This window comes from Periplaneta americana, chromosome 3 (genome assembly GCF_040183065.1).
Source record: "Periplaneta americana isolate PAMFEO1 chromosome 3, P.americana_PAMFEO1_priV1, whole genome shotgun sequence".
Classification (NCBI taxonomy): Eukaryota; Metazoa; Arthropoda; class Insecta; order Blattodea; family Blattidae; genus Periplaneta; species Periplaneta americana.
This window is the reverse complement of record NC_091119.1, coordinates 77,799,403-77,818,724: the sequence shown is the minus strand read 5'-3', so window position 1 is coordinate 77,818,724 and position 19,322 is coordinate 77,799,403. Positions and strand designations below refer to the sequence as shown.

At 37.5% G+C, this 19,322-nt stretch overlaps 1 protein-coding gene across 2 annotated transcripts in view; it reads right to left on the bottom strand.

The window, feature by feature from the left end:
* Nucleotides 1–19,322, bottom strand: part of LOC138696189 (ATP-dependent DNA helicase DDX31) — a 251,454-nt gene that overhangs the window by 14,249 nt on the left and 217,883 nt on the right. For both annotated transcript variants that reach the window (XM_069820815.1, XM_069820816.1), the window contains exon 11: nt 5,147–5,297. In XM_069820815.1, coding sequence (XP_069676916.1) covers nt 5,147–5,297 — 151 coding nt within the window. The remainder of the gene's footprint in view (nt 1–5,146; nt 5,298–19,322) is intronic.

The window sequence follows — 19,322 nt, the reverse complement described above, 5'->3', positions numbered from 1 at the left end:
TAGCTCAACCAATGTACAGCTATTTACAGATGGCTCCAAAACGGAGGAACATGTCAGAGCAGGAGTGGTAGCAGTACAAAAATCATTAGAAATATACACAGGAACTCAAAGATTAGGAAACGAATGCACGGTTTTCCAAGCAGAACTCATCCGAATCAAAATGGCAATTGATTGGATAATATCCCAACGTAAGGATAAAACATCGTATGGCATCCACGTCGACTCGCAAGCTGCACTTCATGCAATAGCTAACAAAAGAACAACACAACCCATTGCAGTGTATATCAGAAAGAAAATGATTAAACTTAAGAAAACTACGGAAATTTCACTGATTTGGATCAAAGGCCACTCTGGAATTAAGGGCAACGAAAGAGTCGAGTATCTGGCCAAAACTGCAGCCAGATATAGCAACATCATAGAATATAACTCTATCCCACACCCCTTTCCAAACAACTAATCCAAAACTACTATATAAACATCTGGAATGCTACATACACACACAGAGGTAGCACTACATACCAAACAGTATATTCCATCCATCACACACAGACTCTCAATATCCCTAAGGCCAAACTATATCCTCATCCAATTCCTGACAAACCACGGATGCTTCAAATCATATCTGCACAGAATTAAGAAATCACCATCTCCACTATGCAGCTGCCCCGAGAAAACACCTCAGACAGCAATACATTTACTGACGGAATGCACACACTTTTCAACAGACCGGCCTTCTGCCGAAGCAAAATCTGCACCAGATGATGAGGACACACATAAATACAGTAAGAGTGACAAGTTTCACCAACAAAATCTACTGTTCTCTTCAAGAATAGCATACGAAATATAAGTGTATAATAGTGTAGTAGTGTAAATGTACTGTGTATAACAGTGTAAATATCCTGTGATATGCCCATGGCAAAACACAGGTTGTATACTCAATACAAACAAATAAAAAAAATAATAAAAAAAGGTATTAATGGAGACAACTTATCGCTTACACATTATGTATCATATTCGCATTCACTCATACGTTTATTATTATTATTATTATTATTATTATTATTATTATTATTATTATTATTATTATTCTGGTCAAAAACTACCGCATGATACACATTTATGAGTTTATGATTTCGTGTCAACTGCACAGTTCCGATACGGCAGATAAGCGGCGCAAAGAGCCGCACTGCACTACCGCACAACTTCACAACGTCGCTCCCTTCCCGCGTGTGCGAGAGAGAACTGTCAATACCTTTCTAGTTTTGTATAGACTGTAAGTTCAATTTATTTACATCACAATTCGGCGACTACAACATAATTTACAAACGAGTATTTGAGAAATGTTGCTGTTTTAGTCACATTGGCGTCTTTAATAATTTGACACTCTTTTTACATAACAGGCGAATAACGGCTTTTATCATGTGTCAGAGAAACTTCCTAATAAACTGTTCCTTCTTAGGGCCTGTGCCCTAAAAGCAGTTCCACTGCATAATCATCTCAAGGGGGTTAAAATAAACTACTGTTAAATGCACAATACGTACAGATAGAAATATAAATATGGTACAAAACTCGTCTAAAAATAATCAAGACATTCTCACTGTACTGTCTGTAATACAAAATTGTGAATGGAGAGACATGGTTTAATGCGATAATCAAAGCACTCCCGCTGCACACCCTGTACAACAGAAGTGTGAATGCGGTGCCATGCTTTAACACGATAATCAAGGCAGTACATCAATCTCCTCGCAACGTGATCCATTTCACTGCATCGGAATTCCCACCCGAGCCGGCACCTCCACACAATGCACACACAGGTTTCGAAACAAGGACTGACACACAAGCGGCTGACGTGAACATGGTGAGAGAATTGGGCAGGAGGTAGGAGAATGGAAAAAAAAAAAAACAAAGTAGCAACAAGCGAGAATATGGAAAGAAACGGAACCAACAGAAATATATAGAGAAAAAAGATAGGCTACGGGGAAAAAGCAAGCAGAACGGCTATAATGAAGGTGAAAGGAAGAAACACACAAAAAATGTCGAGAAGAATAAAGAATAATTGCGATGGAAGTAGGTAAGAAATACGAAGAGGGAAGGTGCAAAGGGCATGAAAACTGAAAAAGGAACTAGGAATAATATAGAGTGAAGAAGATGCGAGGGGCGTTCAATAAGTAAAGGAGCATTTTATTTTTTTCTTTTTTTTTCTTTTTTCCATTCAAGGTTTATTTGACTCCAGTTTTAAATGCACCATATGTTTCCCAATTCTTTGGCTATCCATGCTTATTTTTCGACATACTCCCCTTTCAAATCTATAGCCTATGCCACGTGGATGAAGGTCTGCATGCATTAAGTGCCACTCACCTGGTTTTCCTCTCAGCCAGTTTTTTACCTCGGATATGACGTCCTTGTTATTGTCATATGATATGAGCCTAGATTAAAATTCATAAGTATTAAACGTTAATAATTTTACTCCGTATAGTTTACTATAGATTATAACATTGAAGCCATGTCCCCCAACTCCTTTTAGGTGTCATTCTTGTCATTCAGTATTTTCCTTTGGTACAGTACCGTTTTTAACTCTAAAATTCCATTAATATTAGAGAAAAATTCGCTCCGGCGCTGCGCCGGGGATCAAACCCGGTTCTACGTACCAAGCGCTCTAACCATTGAGCTCTGCCGAAGTTCAATCCACAGCACTGAATCGAATCCTTCTCGTGCAGTGTTTTTCCCTTTGTAGTTAGAGCGCTTGGTACTTAGAATCAAGGACCCGGGTTCGATCCCCGGCGCCGAAGCGAATGTTTCTCCTCTAATATTAATTGCTATCGAAACAGACGTATTCTGTGGGACCAAAAAATTAATCTTTACGTAGATTCTTCGAGCAACAATGAATATTACTCTGAAATCTCGGCCATCATGTCACTCAACTGAGTGCGCTCCTTGTATAATGGTAGTTGACTTAATATAAAAATGTCAACATACATGTCGAACTTGGAGCCAGGCCACAAAGGGAAAAACACTGCACGAGAGGGATTCGATCCGGTGCTGTGGATTGAACTTCGGCGTAAAAACCAAGGACCCGGGTTCGATCCCCGGCGCCGGAGCGAATTTTACTCCTTTAATATTAATTGTTACCGAAACAGACGTATTCTGTAAGACCAAAAAATTAATCTTTACATAGATTCTTAAAATTTCAATTTTTAACCCTCCAATTCACCACTTACAAATCGCGCGTGGTTTACCAGATGCACCGTCTATTCCATGTGACTAAATTCCCTATTAGACCTACTATTATATTTCGTCTTGTGAACCAGGCTTCTATCTATCTATTAGGCCCCCTTGAAGAGAGAGGCAAGGGTTTAGTACCGTCGTCGCACGTAGTACGCTTGGGTGGGCCCAATGTACTACCCATAATGGAATGATGAGCATACTCTAAGCCCCCTCCCCCGCGCTACAGATTCCCCCGCAGACCATCCCCGAACTCCCTCTACAGCCTGCAGAATCCTTTACCATTCCACTTGGGCCTCATCGCGGTCCCTTAACCCCGGTCCAGAGAATCCACGATACATAGCACTACCGCCAGTTGGATTAAAAATTAGTTGGGGGTCAAACTTCGGCGGCGGTCCGTAGACGACTCTACATCGGAGCAAGCCCGAAAGATGGGAAAGAAACGGAGATGATGACGACAAGGGACGAAGTGAGTCCGAGGTCCAACGCCGAAATTATCCAGCAATTCTGCCTCAATTGGTTGAGGGAAAACCTCGAAAAAAAACTCAACCAGGTAACTTATCCCAACCAGGATTTGAATTCAGGTTGCTCGTTTTACGGTACGCATGATAACCGTTGTTCAACAGCGGTGGACGCAAATCAGGCTTAAAAGCCCTCCTAATCGATATCACATCTATTCAGGTCTATTATACTTGTTGGCAATCTTAACTTTTAGTAACTACTATGTAGATATAAATCCGGGATATAATATCTTTCCGGAGGATTTGAATTTTTCAGAACACAAAAGACAATGAAAATCAGACAGCGCAAGATTCGGCCTGTAGGGTGGGTGAGAAACGACAATTCAGCACCAAAGTTTTCGTGCTTCTTCTAGGGTGCGCATGATTGTATGTAGTCTCACAAGGAGAAGTTTGTTCACATATTTTTTGAGGCCGAACGTGCCGGAATCGTCTCAACTTCTTGAACAGTATTGGTACAGGCTTTTGAGTTGATCGATACACAATGAGTCAAATCATTGGTCAGAATCACTCCCTCAGAGTCCTATAAGACTGGTGCCATGAGCTTTCCAGCTGAGTGTGTTGTCTTTAACTTATTTTCCAAAGATAACTTCTACGATGCCACTCCATGGATAGTCTTTTTGTCTCAGGCTCGACGTAATCAATCCATGTTTAATCCCGTGTGCCAATGTGGGATAAGAAATCGTCACCATCAGCCTCATAACGAGGGAGCAGCTCTGAACAGATGATTTTTGTTGTCTGTGGTCCTCAGTCAGACTTAGGGGAACCCTTGTGGTATAAATTATGGAACATCCTAATTTGTGAGTAATTATGTTGACACTTCTCATAGAGATACCACACTGAACAGCGAATTCTGTGATTACGATTAGCTGATCGTTCCGATATCGGCGCGTTCCATAGCAGGAGGTGTCACTGCTTTGTCCGGCCTCACGGATCATGGAAGACCAGACAGATTGCCTTGTTCTGCTTCTGATGATGCCAGCTGATTTACCCGAAGACTGACGGTGCTTTTATCTAGCGTCATGTCTTCATAGATATTCCATAAACATATATGAATGTTCGAGATGGTTATACTGTCCGTCAAAAGAAATTCAATCACTGCATTCAATCACTGTATGTACTCAGTTTTTAAATCTAACTGTACCGCTGTCACACAACGGAAAACGATGTACTATATGAGGTAATGAGGGGAGATTGAAGGATGATCCATGTAATTGTTTTCCAACAAAACTTGATCAAGGAAAAAAAATATACGATATAGCCTATATATTTTTGGATTACTTAACCTATTGAACGCCACTCGTGCAAGGATGTTAAGGAAGAGTGGAACGAAAAGGAAAAGAAGGATGACATAAAAGAGAAAGCGACTGGATATGGGAAGGAAAGAAAGAAAGAAAAATACTCACCTATATTTTTTGCCGATTCCTCCCACAACGGAAGGCGGGTCCCTCAAGGCGAAACTCTTTGCATAATGGCCGAGATGAACTTGCTTGAAGTTGAAAGCAGTCCTCGCCTCCTTCTTGTAGCTTGCATAGAATCGAACCCAAGACACGTAAGCTAGAAGTTACAAATGAAACAGTTTATAAAACTCTCTTCGCTACAATTACATAGTCATCTAGGCTAAGCAGATAATTCACCGAGCAATTACGAGTATCGAGATTGTTGACTTGCAGACATTTTGTTTAATTGGTTGTTTTACAATGCCTTATCAAATACTATTGTTATCTAGCGCCTGAATGAGATGAAGGTGATAACGCCGGCAAAATGAGTCCAGGCTCCAGCGCCGAAAGTTACCCAGCATTTGTTCTTAATGGCTTGAGGAAAAACTTCGGGGAGAAAAAAAACCTGAACCTGGTGACTTGTCCCAACAAGGATTTGAATCCGGGCCCGCTCGTTTCACGATTAGGCATGCTAACCGTTACCCCATAGCTGCACAGACATAGTCACAGTAAAAAGTAGGTGATGAGTGATGACGATACGTTCAGTAGCAAAAAGTTAATGTTTGTAATCGAATCAGTCAAAACTTTACGTTACTAGCAGGAATGTGCACTAATGTAATCGTTTTTCGAAAGACCTTTGCTCAAATCTTCTTTGTGCATGTGTCATGTCCTTTCGACATCTTTTATTTAACATAATATTGCAAGAAACGTGATTTATATTTAAAAAGACCATCAAGAAAGAAATATCCTAATGTACTTGGAATGTATTGTTTAGATAGGCCTATTCATTTGAGAACAAAGACGCCAATACTCATTATTCTAACGTGTGAACTCCATCACTGATGACTGCTATAGATTGACAGCTAGCTGTTTCGTCAATCAGTACAATGCTTACGGGAACTCGATCGCTTGCTCATGCGAGGTTGGAGTGGCAAACACGTGCGAGCGCATGACGTCATTCAAGACATCTATAAGGTCACAGAGGATTCTAAGTTAAGAAAAATGCATTGCGCATATGAGGTGGTTTCATTAAATGGCCAGTTGCCATAGAAACGTCTACCTACCATAGAGTTACTACAGTGTGCTAGGCAAGACCTACAAAACCAATGCACTTTTCTTAACCTGGAATCCTCTACATAGTGTCCCAAATTGATGTATATACTCTTTGAAATACTATTGCACAGCAAAGAAATGAGATAGAAATTCGATTTTTGCGATTTATGATTCAGAAGACAGTGGAAAGCATGGAAACATATTCATCTGTTTATAAAAAAAACATAGCGGTGCAATTATCGTTCGGTGAACGGAAGTGAATACTGAAATGTTATTGGAAAGTGGAGAATGTTGTTGAGGTTCAACGACGTTGGAGGGTTGAATTTGGAACACAACCACCAACAAGGTTAACTATCACAAGAATACGAGACAAGTCTGAAGTTGACGGAAGGGTGCAAGATGTGTTGAAAGGGCGGTGCGGAAGAAAGAGAATGTTAATCGATAAAGAGTGTGTTGATACAGTCATGCAGGCTTTTGCACAATCCCCAAAGAAGTCAAAGAGATTGGTATCAGCAAATCCAGTGTTCACTGAATTTTGCGAGCTCAAAAATGGAAGCCTTACATTCCGAGACTTGTCCACGCACTAAATAAGGACGTCCCAGAGATAGATAGGACGAAGAGGAAGTGCTGCGGAGTTCCCGCCTCGATTTCCGGATTTAACCCCTCCAGACTCTACCTATGGGGAGTTCTTAAGAACACAGTGTACGCCACAAAACCACAAACATTGGAGGAACTGAGAGTTCGGGTCGAACATGATATTCCATTAGCAACAATCCAGTTGGTATGTCGCTCTGTTGTACATCGTTGTTGAGAGTGTACTGTGGCGGAAGGGGACCATTTTGAACATGTACGGGCTTAAGGAATATAAAACCGCAAAAATCGTATTTCTGTTTCATCTCGTTGCTGAGAAAAAGTGTTTCAAAATGTGTATACATCAAGTTGGGACCCACTGTATATTGTCACACATGCTTGCGGAACCATCTCAGTAAGCACTGTACAAAGTGTACACACTCTTAAGTTGTGAATTTGTGGATTAAGTGCGTGGTCATAAATAATGGGCTAATTAGTGAAAAGTTTTGTTCTCAAGCAGAAGTACAGCTGGGAAAGCTAAATTGTTCAGATAGACCATGTCCCTAGATTCCAAATTTAACTTCTGGGCATAAATACACGAATGGGAAGTATGCACGACATTTTAAGCTATCTCAATACGCAAATATACCTTGGTTAGCTGGATCCAAAAAATTATACAAACTTTTCTAAATGGAGAGTGGTGTAAAAATGGGTTCGCGAATTTGCATTACCTTTCTGTAGCTGTCACCAAGGCATGAGAAATCTGTAAATTACCTTAAAAGTTTTGTCAGCCTGAATAGCTTAGGAAGGAGAGAAATCGGACACAAATTATTGAGCATCAAAGAATTCACGATCAAATGCATTTAAAAAAACGTGATTTTTAAACGGCTGATTTATGTTGTGTTTTTTCTCAAACAAATGAAACTACATATAATTTCAGGAGTTAACTTGTCTGTATGATCCACCATTAGAGAACCATTTAAAAGAATCAACAGTTTTCCCAGGCACTATGATTTTATTACTCCCATTTCTTCTGTAGTCACAGACAAAATAAAACAGGAGCTCGAGCAGGTTGACTTTACAGCAATGATTTTGGATGAAACCTGCGACGTAATAAACAAATCACATCTCTCAATCGTTTTGTGGATCAGAATGGGTACTCTGAAGATTCCATCACTTCACTGCTATTAATAGCGATTATTCAGCTGCGGTTATTTTAGAACACGTTAAATATCAAGGAATGCAGGATTTTCTTTCAAATACTTTTTCCCTTCAGTCTTTTGTCGAAAAGAAATAATTGCTTTCAGTCGCACCTACGATATGGAAAGATTTTTGAATATTGTACAGGAGAAATATGACATGATCATAATGTTCTTTCAACACGTACTTGATCACTCTGCAGATTGGGATAATGGTACCGTCATAAAGGCTTAAGGTTTCTTGTCTTGCTTGAAAAGTTTCAGACTCGTTTCTTGCTTAATGTCTTTTCTAAAGTTTTTTAAATCGCAGATGTTCTCTTCAATATTTTTCAGGCAAAAAGCATGAATATTGTATACAGTGCTAAGACAAGTGGATGAAACAAGGAAACTGGAAGAAATAAGGGATATAATTTCAGGAAAACGTCTGAAGAAGTCACAGAAAGAGAGAAAGATTATGAACTACCTGTCAAAAAGCTCAGAATGGACACTATACAGCAGTCTTGCGATAGTGACTAATAATTGCGAGCGAGAGCTATTTTATGCCCGCTGCGCGCGCGCGGAGCTCTTTTACCTGTAAACATTGCTAAAGGATGTACAGATCTTAGAACACAGCGCATCATGACGGAACGGAAGCGCTTAAAGCTTTCAAGGAAGAGTGGAAGATACAATATTTATGGTTCGAACATGGTGATGAAGTCCAGTGTTTGTTGTGTGAAAAAAAATATCATTTGCAAAAAAAGCAACATAAATCGGCATTATGAGACGCAACATGAAAAAATATAGGCATTATTCAGGAGAAGGGAGAAATAAATTCATTTCGGAATTGACATCGAAGATAAATTAATTTACATTTGGGTCAGTAGATAGTATCTAGATTCCTTTTATTTCTTTATTTTAAATGTATTGTTGAGGTTTTATTTGTTGCTTGTTTCTGGATATTTACTTTTATTAGACTACGTGTTTCTTTAATTTAGAAATAATATTTTATCTTTGATTGCACTTTAACTTATACTATTACTAAGCTCAAAATGCTAATTCACTTTTATTCCAATAACTATTTTCAGGATTTTTATCAAATATGAATTAAACATTTAAAAAATTTTGTTGCAAGGAGCTTTTTTAGTAACGTCAATATAAAATATACTTAAAAATATAATTTCAAAACTATTAGACATAATTGCACCAAATTTTGTACAGATGATATTATTATAGATCTGTTTATTTAGTTTAAATTTCACAAATTTTGGCCGAAATTGTGGAAATTTTAAAAGTCATACATATTCCCTTAAATGATTGACCCCAAAAATTACGATGGCTCTCAATATCTTAATCTAATCAATTTGTTTTTTCGTGTTACATGCATCTCACAAATCACTCTAAGAAAACTCATTACATAATCACGACTGGAGAGTAAGGATTACATTTTCACAATCACACAATCAATATACTCTATTTCAATCAATATTGCCATTATTATTTTTTCAACAAATACTCAAAAGTACTTAGAGATCACACACGTCGAGCAGGTAGACCCTATTAGTTTCTCCTAACCAATGAAGTGAAGTATTTACATAATAAATAATTGATTTTCACAAGAAAATGGTTCACATTCAATTAACTTTTCCTATTTCTCTTTTTGTTCCTAAAAAGCCCTTCCCGTTGCGATTTGTTTATATATGTATATATATATGTATTAAATAACTTAGTAATTAGCCCTATTACATAGCCAGAAATTTAGTAACGCAAGTTATTGTAATAATTGCTGCTTCTATTTGCTGCGTGTGCATGTACATCCCTATTGTCTACGTTACGACGGTATGTAGTGGATGCGCTATGCGCTCGTGATCAAGGTCGAGCTCTTCTACCATGATTGGGAGCTAATATCGTCTCATCCCTGCTATACAGAATGTCACAGAATACAAACGTCTCTTCGTGGAGATATTAGATAACCCTAATATACACTATCTATCAAAAAGTAATTGGGCACTGCTTTGCTCTTTAGAACCTCGTGGTACCACCTCTTGTTGCTATAACAGCAGTCACTCTGTCAGGAATGCTCTCCACTAGTTTGTGTAGGATATCAACTGGAATGTGTCGCCATTCCTCTTGCAACATGGCACTAAGTTGGACAATGGAAGTTGGCCGCATCTCCCGAGACCTCAATCGCCGGTCCAATTCGTCCCAAAGGTGCTTAGTGGGATTGAGATCAGGACTCTGTGCAGGCCGTCTAACCGGTGAACATTATTGTCTGCATACCATTGTATAGTAGCCGCCGAAACATGGGGCCAACTTCCATTGTCCAACTGAGTGCCATGTTGCAAGAGGAATGGCGACGCATTCCAGTGTATATTCTACACAAACTAGTGGAGAGCACGCCTGACAGGGTGGCTGCTGTTATAGCAACAAGAAATGGTACCACGAGGTTCTAAAGGGGCAAATACAGTGCCTAATTACTTTTTGGTAGTGTATTAGTTCAAATAAGGAGTACATTTCGGTCCATGGGTAAACTTGACTTCTTCTGCTTACCGAATAGTAACACGTAAAACTCTTTAGAAACCCTAGAACTGCAATATGGTACAATTTTTAAGTCTACAGTTTGAGGAACGAATTCTCTGTTCTCTATTGTTTGCAGGAGTTTAAAGATAAAACTTTTTATATTGGTTAAATTTATGAGATAAAATGGCCTGCAAATTGGACTAAAAGAGATTATAAACTTCCTAAATTGATTTACATTATTCTTATTACAATAGTCACAGATGAGGATGAAAACGTACTGCAGGTCTATCTTCGTTAGCTGTGTTGTCAATTGAAGAAGCTTCAGTTGATGTATTACAAATTTGACCAACATTTTATGATGAAATGATACAGAAGTTTATTGAGAAAAACAGAAGAGCAGACTTTATCTTCGAGTGAAAGATTGCTACGATGATTCATCACCTTCCATTAAGTACTCCATAACTCATTTGCAGGTAAATTTTATATTTCAGTTGCATCAATTTTAAGTTTAAGGGGTTAGGTACAGCTTACACCAGTAAAATTTTGGAAATAATCAACATTTTTTTCCTCCATTACTGTATCTTGTGTAATAATAATTAAAATTAGTATGTGTAAAACACTGTCCTTCTGCTATATAAAAAAATATTTTTACGATTTAAAAAGAAAATTACATTTTCCTTTTCAAAATTCAGTTCACTGTGCAGTGAAGAAGTGATGAATTTTGAAAAAAAAAAAAAAATATATATATATATATATTTTTTTTTTAAATCGTAAAAATATTTTTTTATGTAGCAGAAGGACAGTGTTTTACACATACCAATTTTCATTATTGTACAAGATACAGTAATGGAGGAAAAAATGTTGAACTATTTCCAAGACTTTACTGCTATAAGCGGTACCTAACCCCTTACAGTCTTACTAATAAACAGTGTATAGTTTTTATATGAGACTTATGCAGAGTTGAGACAGAAAACGTTACTAATAAACCGTATAAACGTTTATGGACGTATAAACAGGCTGTAACTATACAATGGGAATTGCTTTGCAGTAGTTATATACACGAAACCCTTGTTTAAGCGTTGTATATAGCGAAAAAATGGCCGCCCCTCTAACAGCTGTTCGTATCGACTGTCATTTTATGATGATGGTTACCTTGCAACCACAGAACAAACCAAAGATCATAAAATTATTAGAATAATATTGTTGTAGCTTGTACTCTTTGACCAAAATGTAGTGTGGTAATCGATTAGAGCCAGTTGTACTATCGATATTTAACACGCCACACTAGACCGCTCTACCGAATGCAGTAGAGAACCTCAGATATTCTATTACCTTTCGTAACGAAGTAATGACGAAACTATGACGTAGCTGTGTAACAGTTATACTGTTATACACGACGTATGTAGTGATTATTAGTAAGGAATTTTCACACGACGTATAAACGAGCTACTCATTATATAAGTATAAGAGAGTTAAACGTCTGCATATAGAGTTTTTATTAGTAGGACCGTTAATGTGGAGGCCTATAGATAGACTAATCTCTTAGAATGTGCAATGGGCTTTATAATTGTGGATACGTATGTGTTATTCACATCAAAAATAAGTATTGTGACTATGTTGTTTAGGGATATAGATATTATAACTTTAATCATGCAGAACAATTTTGATCAGGATTCCCTCTGGCTTTCTGTTTTATTAGTTGTTATCTGTAATAATTGAGATCAGAAGCAAAAGGGCGTAAGTGCACTTATGTCTTGCACATTTTCAATAAAATGTGATAAAATGTTACCAAGTATTTTTTAAATGTTATGTTTTATTTAACGACGATCGCAACTCCCAAGGTTATATAGCCTTTCCGGTGTGCCGGAATTTTGTCCCGCAGTTCTTTTACATGCCAGTAGCCTAAATCTACTGACATAAGCCTATCGCATTTAAGCACACTTAAATGCCATCGACCTGGTCCGGGATCGAACCCGCAATCTCGGGCACAGAAGGCCAGCGTTATACCAACTGCGCCAACCAGACCTAAGTCTTCATAATTTCCGTGAAGTTTTAATTTTAAATGTTAATGTGTGATGTAGTTAAGAGATAAATCCCTTTATCACTAGCATTTTAAATGCTTTAGTTTAGCCTGGATACACTTAAATAATTTTTTTAGACATGTCACTTACATATCTTTGCTTATAACTGCCTCAATTAATGACATTTTAAATGTAAATTTAAAAAACTGTAAGTTATCTTCGGATATGGATAAATAAGGCCTGGCGATAACACTGAAATGTTTGTAAGATTTATCTGCTATTTCTGCATAATGTCGTCTTCATAAAATAAGGAGAATATCAGCACAAGACATCCATCCATCCATCCATCCATCCATCCATCCATCCACCCACCCACCCACCCACCCACCCAGCCATCCATCCATCCATCCATCCATCCATCCATCCATCCATCCATCCATCCATCCATCCATCCATCCATCCATCCATCCATCCATCCATCCATCCATCCATCCATCCATCCATCCATCCATCCATCCATCCATCCATCTATCTATCTATCTATCTATCTATCTATCTATCTATCTATCTATCTATCTATCTATCTATCTATCTATCTATCTATCTATCTATCTATCTATCTCTCTATCTATCTACCTATCTATCTATCTATCTATCTATCTATCTATCTATCTATCTATCTATCTATCTATCTATCTATCTATCTATCTATCTATCTATCTATCTATCTATCTATCTATCTATCTATCTATCTATCTATCTATCTATCTATCTATCTATCTATCTATCTATCTATCTATCTATCTATCTATCTATCTATCTATCTATCTATCTATCTATCTATCTATCTATCTATCTATCTATCTATCTATCTATCTATCTATCTATCTATCTATCTATCTATCTATCTATCTATCTATCTATCTATCTATCTATCTATCTATCTATCTATCTATCTATCTATCTATCTATCTATCTATCTATCTATCTATCTATCTATCTATCTATCTATCTATCTATCTATCTATCTATCTATCTATCTATCTATCTATCTATCTATCTATCTATCTATCTATCTATCTATCTATCTATCTATCTATCTATCTATCTATCTATCTATCTATCTATCTATCTATCTATCTATCTATCTATCTATCTATCTATCTATCTATCTATCTATCTATCTACTTAAATCTCTTTTATTTGGATGATGGGACTTTAGCTGGAGATTCCCATGATGTTCTTTGTGATCTACAGAAAATCATTCATCTTGGGTCCGAACTTGGTCTTGAGATTAATCCTAATAAATGTGAAATTTATTTTTGTTCTGCTATTAACCCAAATATTTTATCTTCTTTCCAGAATATTGCTCCTGGCATTAAAACTGTCACAAAGTCAAATCTGTCCGTCCTGGGTTCTCCCATCTTTTTAGATTCTGTTGATGAAATAGCTACTCAAAAATTGGAGCTCCTAAAAACTCTGTTTGGTCGTCTTGAACATTTTCACCCCCAAGTCTCTTATTTCATTGTCAAAAATTGCCTATTAATCCCTAAATTCACTTATTTTTTAAAAACTACACCCTTATTTCTTTTTCCTACTTTTCTCCAGCAGGCAGATGATTTATTAAAGCAGTCTTTACAATCTATTTTAAATACTTCTTTTGACAACAACAGTTGGGTACAGGCTTCTCTCCCAATTAAATTAGGAGGCCTCGGTATTCGTACACTTACTCATATTTGTATACCAGCTTTTTTATCTTCAGTCTTTGGCGTTATTGACTTCATCAAATTTATTTTCCCTATTTACAGTGATGCTGTCGACATTTGCTATGTTCCTGAAGCCTTAAATAAGTGGTACGAAAAAACGAATAACTTTGCTCCTCCCCAGAATCCAGCCATTCAAAAAGCCTGGGATGAGATTATTGCAGGTCAAATACTTGATTCTCTTATATCCTCTTTCACATCTGACAAGGACATCGCTCGTATTAAAGCTCTCCAAGAGAAGGAATCTGGATCTTGGCTCCATGCTCTGCCTTCCTCCTATGTTGGTACCTTGATGGACGGTAAATCTTTCCAAATCGCTACTGCATTGCGTCTGGGCTGCAAAATTTGCCATGTACACCAATGTATATGCGGAGAGACTGTGGATTCCTTTGGACATCATGCCTTAAGCTGTGCCAGAAGTAAAGGCCGCCTTCCTAGGCATTCTGCTATTAATAACATCATTAGTAGATCTTTAACCTCCTGTGACATTCCAAATCTTCTTGAACCATCTGGTATTAGCCGGTCGGATGGTAAACGACCTGACGGCTTGACATTAATTCCTTGGTCCAAAGGTAAATCACTCATCTGGGATTTTACATGTGTAGATACATTAGCCCTTTCCCATTTAAAATCTTCTGTCAATTGTGCCGGATCTGCTGCTGAATCCGCTTATCATGCTAAACGACGCAAATATGAACATTTAACATCAAATTACATCTTCGTCGCTTTTGCAGTTGAGACCTTTGGTCCGTGGTGTAGAGACGCTAAAGATCTACTCACCCAAATTGGTACACGCCTACTGTCCCGTACCGGCGATCCTAGATGTATCAATTTCCTTCGTCAACGCATTGGAATAGGGGTTCAGCGAGGGAATGCTGCCTCCATCCTGGGATCATTTCCTAACTCTATTTCGTTAGAAGAGATCTTTCTCATTTAATGTGTAGCGTACCTGCTTGAGCACGGGTAGAAAGTTCGCAAGAACAAAACTTCCACGAAGAAAGGAGAGAGGATGTCCGATCTTTAATGAAGCCATGGTCGAGAATATCCACAAGGCGAGGTGCTCCCCATCGGCAACATGAAGATCAACTCTATGTCTGAGTTACAACGGCTGGCCGGCGTCAAGAGCATGGGCGATGCGGAATGCCCCACGCTGCTGGACATCGAGATCTGCAGCGAGCAGGACGACCCCAGGCAGCGCCCCAACTTCGGCGTCAAGTGCAAGATCTTCGAACTGGACGCTTGCCAAGGCATCGGAAAGGTGTGTCTGGTGTACCTTCACAAGAGCGAGTGCGAATCCGATCTAAAACGAGAGGACCCCAAGATCTGGCTGCTGGACAGAAGTTTCGAGTGGCACTACCTGGCTGCAGACTTCACGCAGTACTTCCGCATGATCTATCTATCTATCTATCTATCTATCTATCTATCTATCTATCTAACTATCTATCTATCTATCTATCTATCTATCTATCTATCTATCTATCTATCTATCTATCTATCTATCTATCTACCTACCTATTCTAATCTATCTATCTATCTATCTATCTATCTATCTATCTATCTATCTATCTATCTATCTATCTATCTATCTATCTATCTATCTATCTATCTATCTATCTATCTATCTATCTATCTATCTATCTATTCTAATCTATCTACCTATTCTAATCTATCTATTCTATTCTAATCTATCTATTCTATTCTAATCTATCTATTCTAATCTATCTATTCTATTCTATTCTATCTATTCTATTCTATTCTATCTATTCTATTCTAATCTATCTATTCTATTCTAATCTATCTATTCTATTCTAATCTATCTATTCTATTCTAATCTATCTATTCTATTCTAATCTATCTATTCTATTCTAATCTATCTATTCTATTCTAATCTATCTATTCTATTCTAATCTATCTATTCTATTCTAATCTATCTATTCTATTCTATTCTAATCTATCTATCTATCTATCTATCTATCTATCTATCTATCTATCTATCTATCTATCTATCTATCTATCTATCTATCTATCTATCTATCTATCTATCTATCTATCTATCTATCTATCTATCTATCTATCTATCTATCTATCTATCTATCTATCTATCTATCTATCTATCTATCTATCTATCTATCTATCTATCTATCTATCTATCTATCTATCTATCTATCTATCTATCTATCTATCTATCTATCTACCTACCTACCTACCTACCTACCTACCTACCTACCTACCTACCTACCTACCTACCTACCTATCTATCTATCTATCTATCTATCTATCTATCTATCTATCTATCTATCTATCTATCTATCTATCTATCTATCTATCTATCTATCTATCTATCTATCTATCTATCTATCTATCTATCTATCTATCTATCATTCCCTGTTGGAACCGAAATCTTGTCTGTGTTCGTAGCCAAAAGCCGGTATATCACACTGAAGGATTAAACAAATGCAAGAAATATAGCTATTTACATATACACAAACATGTCTTCAGGCAAGTTTGGAGCATTGTTAAAAATAATATAGTATAGTCCCTTAAATCTATTTCGTAAAAGTAGGCTAAGAACAACAAGGAATCGCACGCTTGTGTACGTCATATCCGTGATTTATTCGATGCCTTCATAGGGCCCGTGGAGAAGACAAACAGTGGATACTGACACTCTTCTCCCCCCTCAACCACACCGTTATCGATAGCAGGGCGTCGGTGCAGTTCGCGCGTCGGCCATCATTTGTTTCTGGTAAACGAGGTGTGACTTTTTTTTTAGGGCGATGTTTGTTGACAGGTCCGGAGTGCAGATTGCTGTCCGGCCCCCACACATTGGAAATCGAAGCGGGCGGCGCTGGCACTGGGCGGGGGAAAAATACAAACACTGCAACAAACTGCGCTCCTTTCGTCAAGGGCAAGAAGCAAAGAACGGCCTGTAAGCGTTATATCACTTGAGCTTGTTCCTGATGTCATTGGTTGGGAGGAACGTGCGCGCATTTAACTCAAGTGGCGTGTTTGTTTGTAGCGATGTCTGTTCCCAACCGGAAATGAAATAGTATCTAACTACGTTAAATTTGAGCCTGATATTAATCAAAGAGCCAGAAAAGGGACAGTAAGATTTGAAATAGATGATACACCACATCCATTTAATGTACATTCAGATACAAGAAAGGGTTCATTTAAATTAGAACAAAAGTTCAATTTGATATTTATCAAGTCATTAACCAAATAGTGACAGCCCAACCTTTTTTAAATTTGAGGGCCAATCTTCATCATGTGATGAAAAGTGTACTATCAATTAATCTAAATAAAAATTATTACATAGGTACTACAAACAAATTATCAATAAACATAAAGTACGATATACCTTGCGTGAAAACTTACCCATAATTACACAGAAGGTTCATGTTCAAACTGTTACAATAAATAACATTTCAAATACATTATCTTCTAACATCTCACAACAACTGATAGGACACTTCGATAGTGCGATAGTTGACACTGTTTTCCTTAAAAAAAATACTAGTCGGTTTTTAATTCTACTACGGAAATTCCTAAGCACGATAATAAAATTGAATTGACAAAGTTATTTATTGTTAGATAAAGCATTCATTCATAAATATACAAATACTGCCAAATATGAAAAATCATGAGAGCAATCCCCAGACTTAGAATACTGCTCTTTCGATAATTTCTTCCCGCATACAGACAGAGGCATATTCGCCACTACCTGTTACGAAAATGTGACCGATTCAAGAAGTTCACAATAATGCGGTTAAATTCAGCGCTCGTAATATTATTGAAAACGTCAAGTTCAGGATGTAAAGAGCCAAATCAAGAAATCTTATTTGACTTCCTCAGCAACTACATTACTTACTTCTAAATTTTCTTGACATGACGTAACATGTTATGTAGTAGGCCTAATATATATTTTTTTTCCAGCTCATCTTGAAAGAGTTTATGTTTCTTCAGGAACTCTTATGTAGCCTACGTCTAGCTGGCTGAGAAATGTGCTCTACTCCGTAGATTCAGATTCAGTATGTCCAGATGGCAAGTCATATTATTAGGAAAAAGTGCGCCATGCTTAGTAACTAACTCTGAAATGAAATTCTTTTCTCTAATTATTAAACTTCAAACCATTAAGAATTACTGCACTCAACGGATTTCAGAACATGAAGAATATATGAATATCCCGGTTTCGTATAGCAGTTTCTTTCAGCCTCGAACCTTTGCGAGGATGCGTTTTTGTGTACCTTTTAAATTTCTTCTCCCACTTCTCCTCTTTCAATTCAAGCTTCATATCCATCCCGAATAATGAAGACCTGCTTACAACAATCTGCATGATATGGCTTACTTCAACAACTTTCATTCAAAGTGCATCTTCTTGATGCACAGTTTCCCAAGAAAAAATGGGACGACTCTCAGTGCTGGAAAGTTTAGCTTAAGGTCTATAGCGCGGTTCACATGATATCGACGTAGCCATGCAGGAAGATGTCTTGATATCTGTCGACTTACGAAAGTATACCAAGATACACACTCAAAAATATAGGGCCATGAAAAAGACAAAGACCAATATAGGAGGCACGACAAGGACAAAAAGAACAACGACAAGGTACACGATAATGATCACGATATGGACCCCGACAGGCATCACAAGAATCACGATAAGGATCACAAGGACCAAAGCTATTGTGAAGCTTACGAGTAGAGACCGGAATCTTAGTTCGCCTAATCTTTGAAGTTAAGTGAGTATGGACTGTGCAATAAGCCAATGACTTGAAGAGTAGTGGCGTGTGGCGCTGTACGATGAAAACAGTCGACGCGACGCCCGCATCAAAGAAAACAAACACACATATAAACAAATGATTTACAGAGCAGCGTTATTGTGTATTACAAAAAATTAAACATAATCTCTGCTGTAAACTTTTAACTTTTAAATGTTACTGTTAAACAGATACTACTCTTAATGAAATGTTTAATAGGTCTGTACATCTTGATATATACTTTATATTCTAAAATGTTTAAATATAAGATTACAATAATCTTTGCT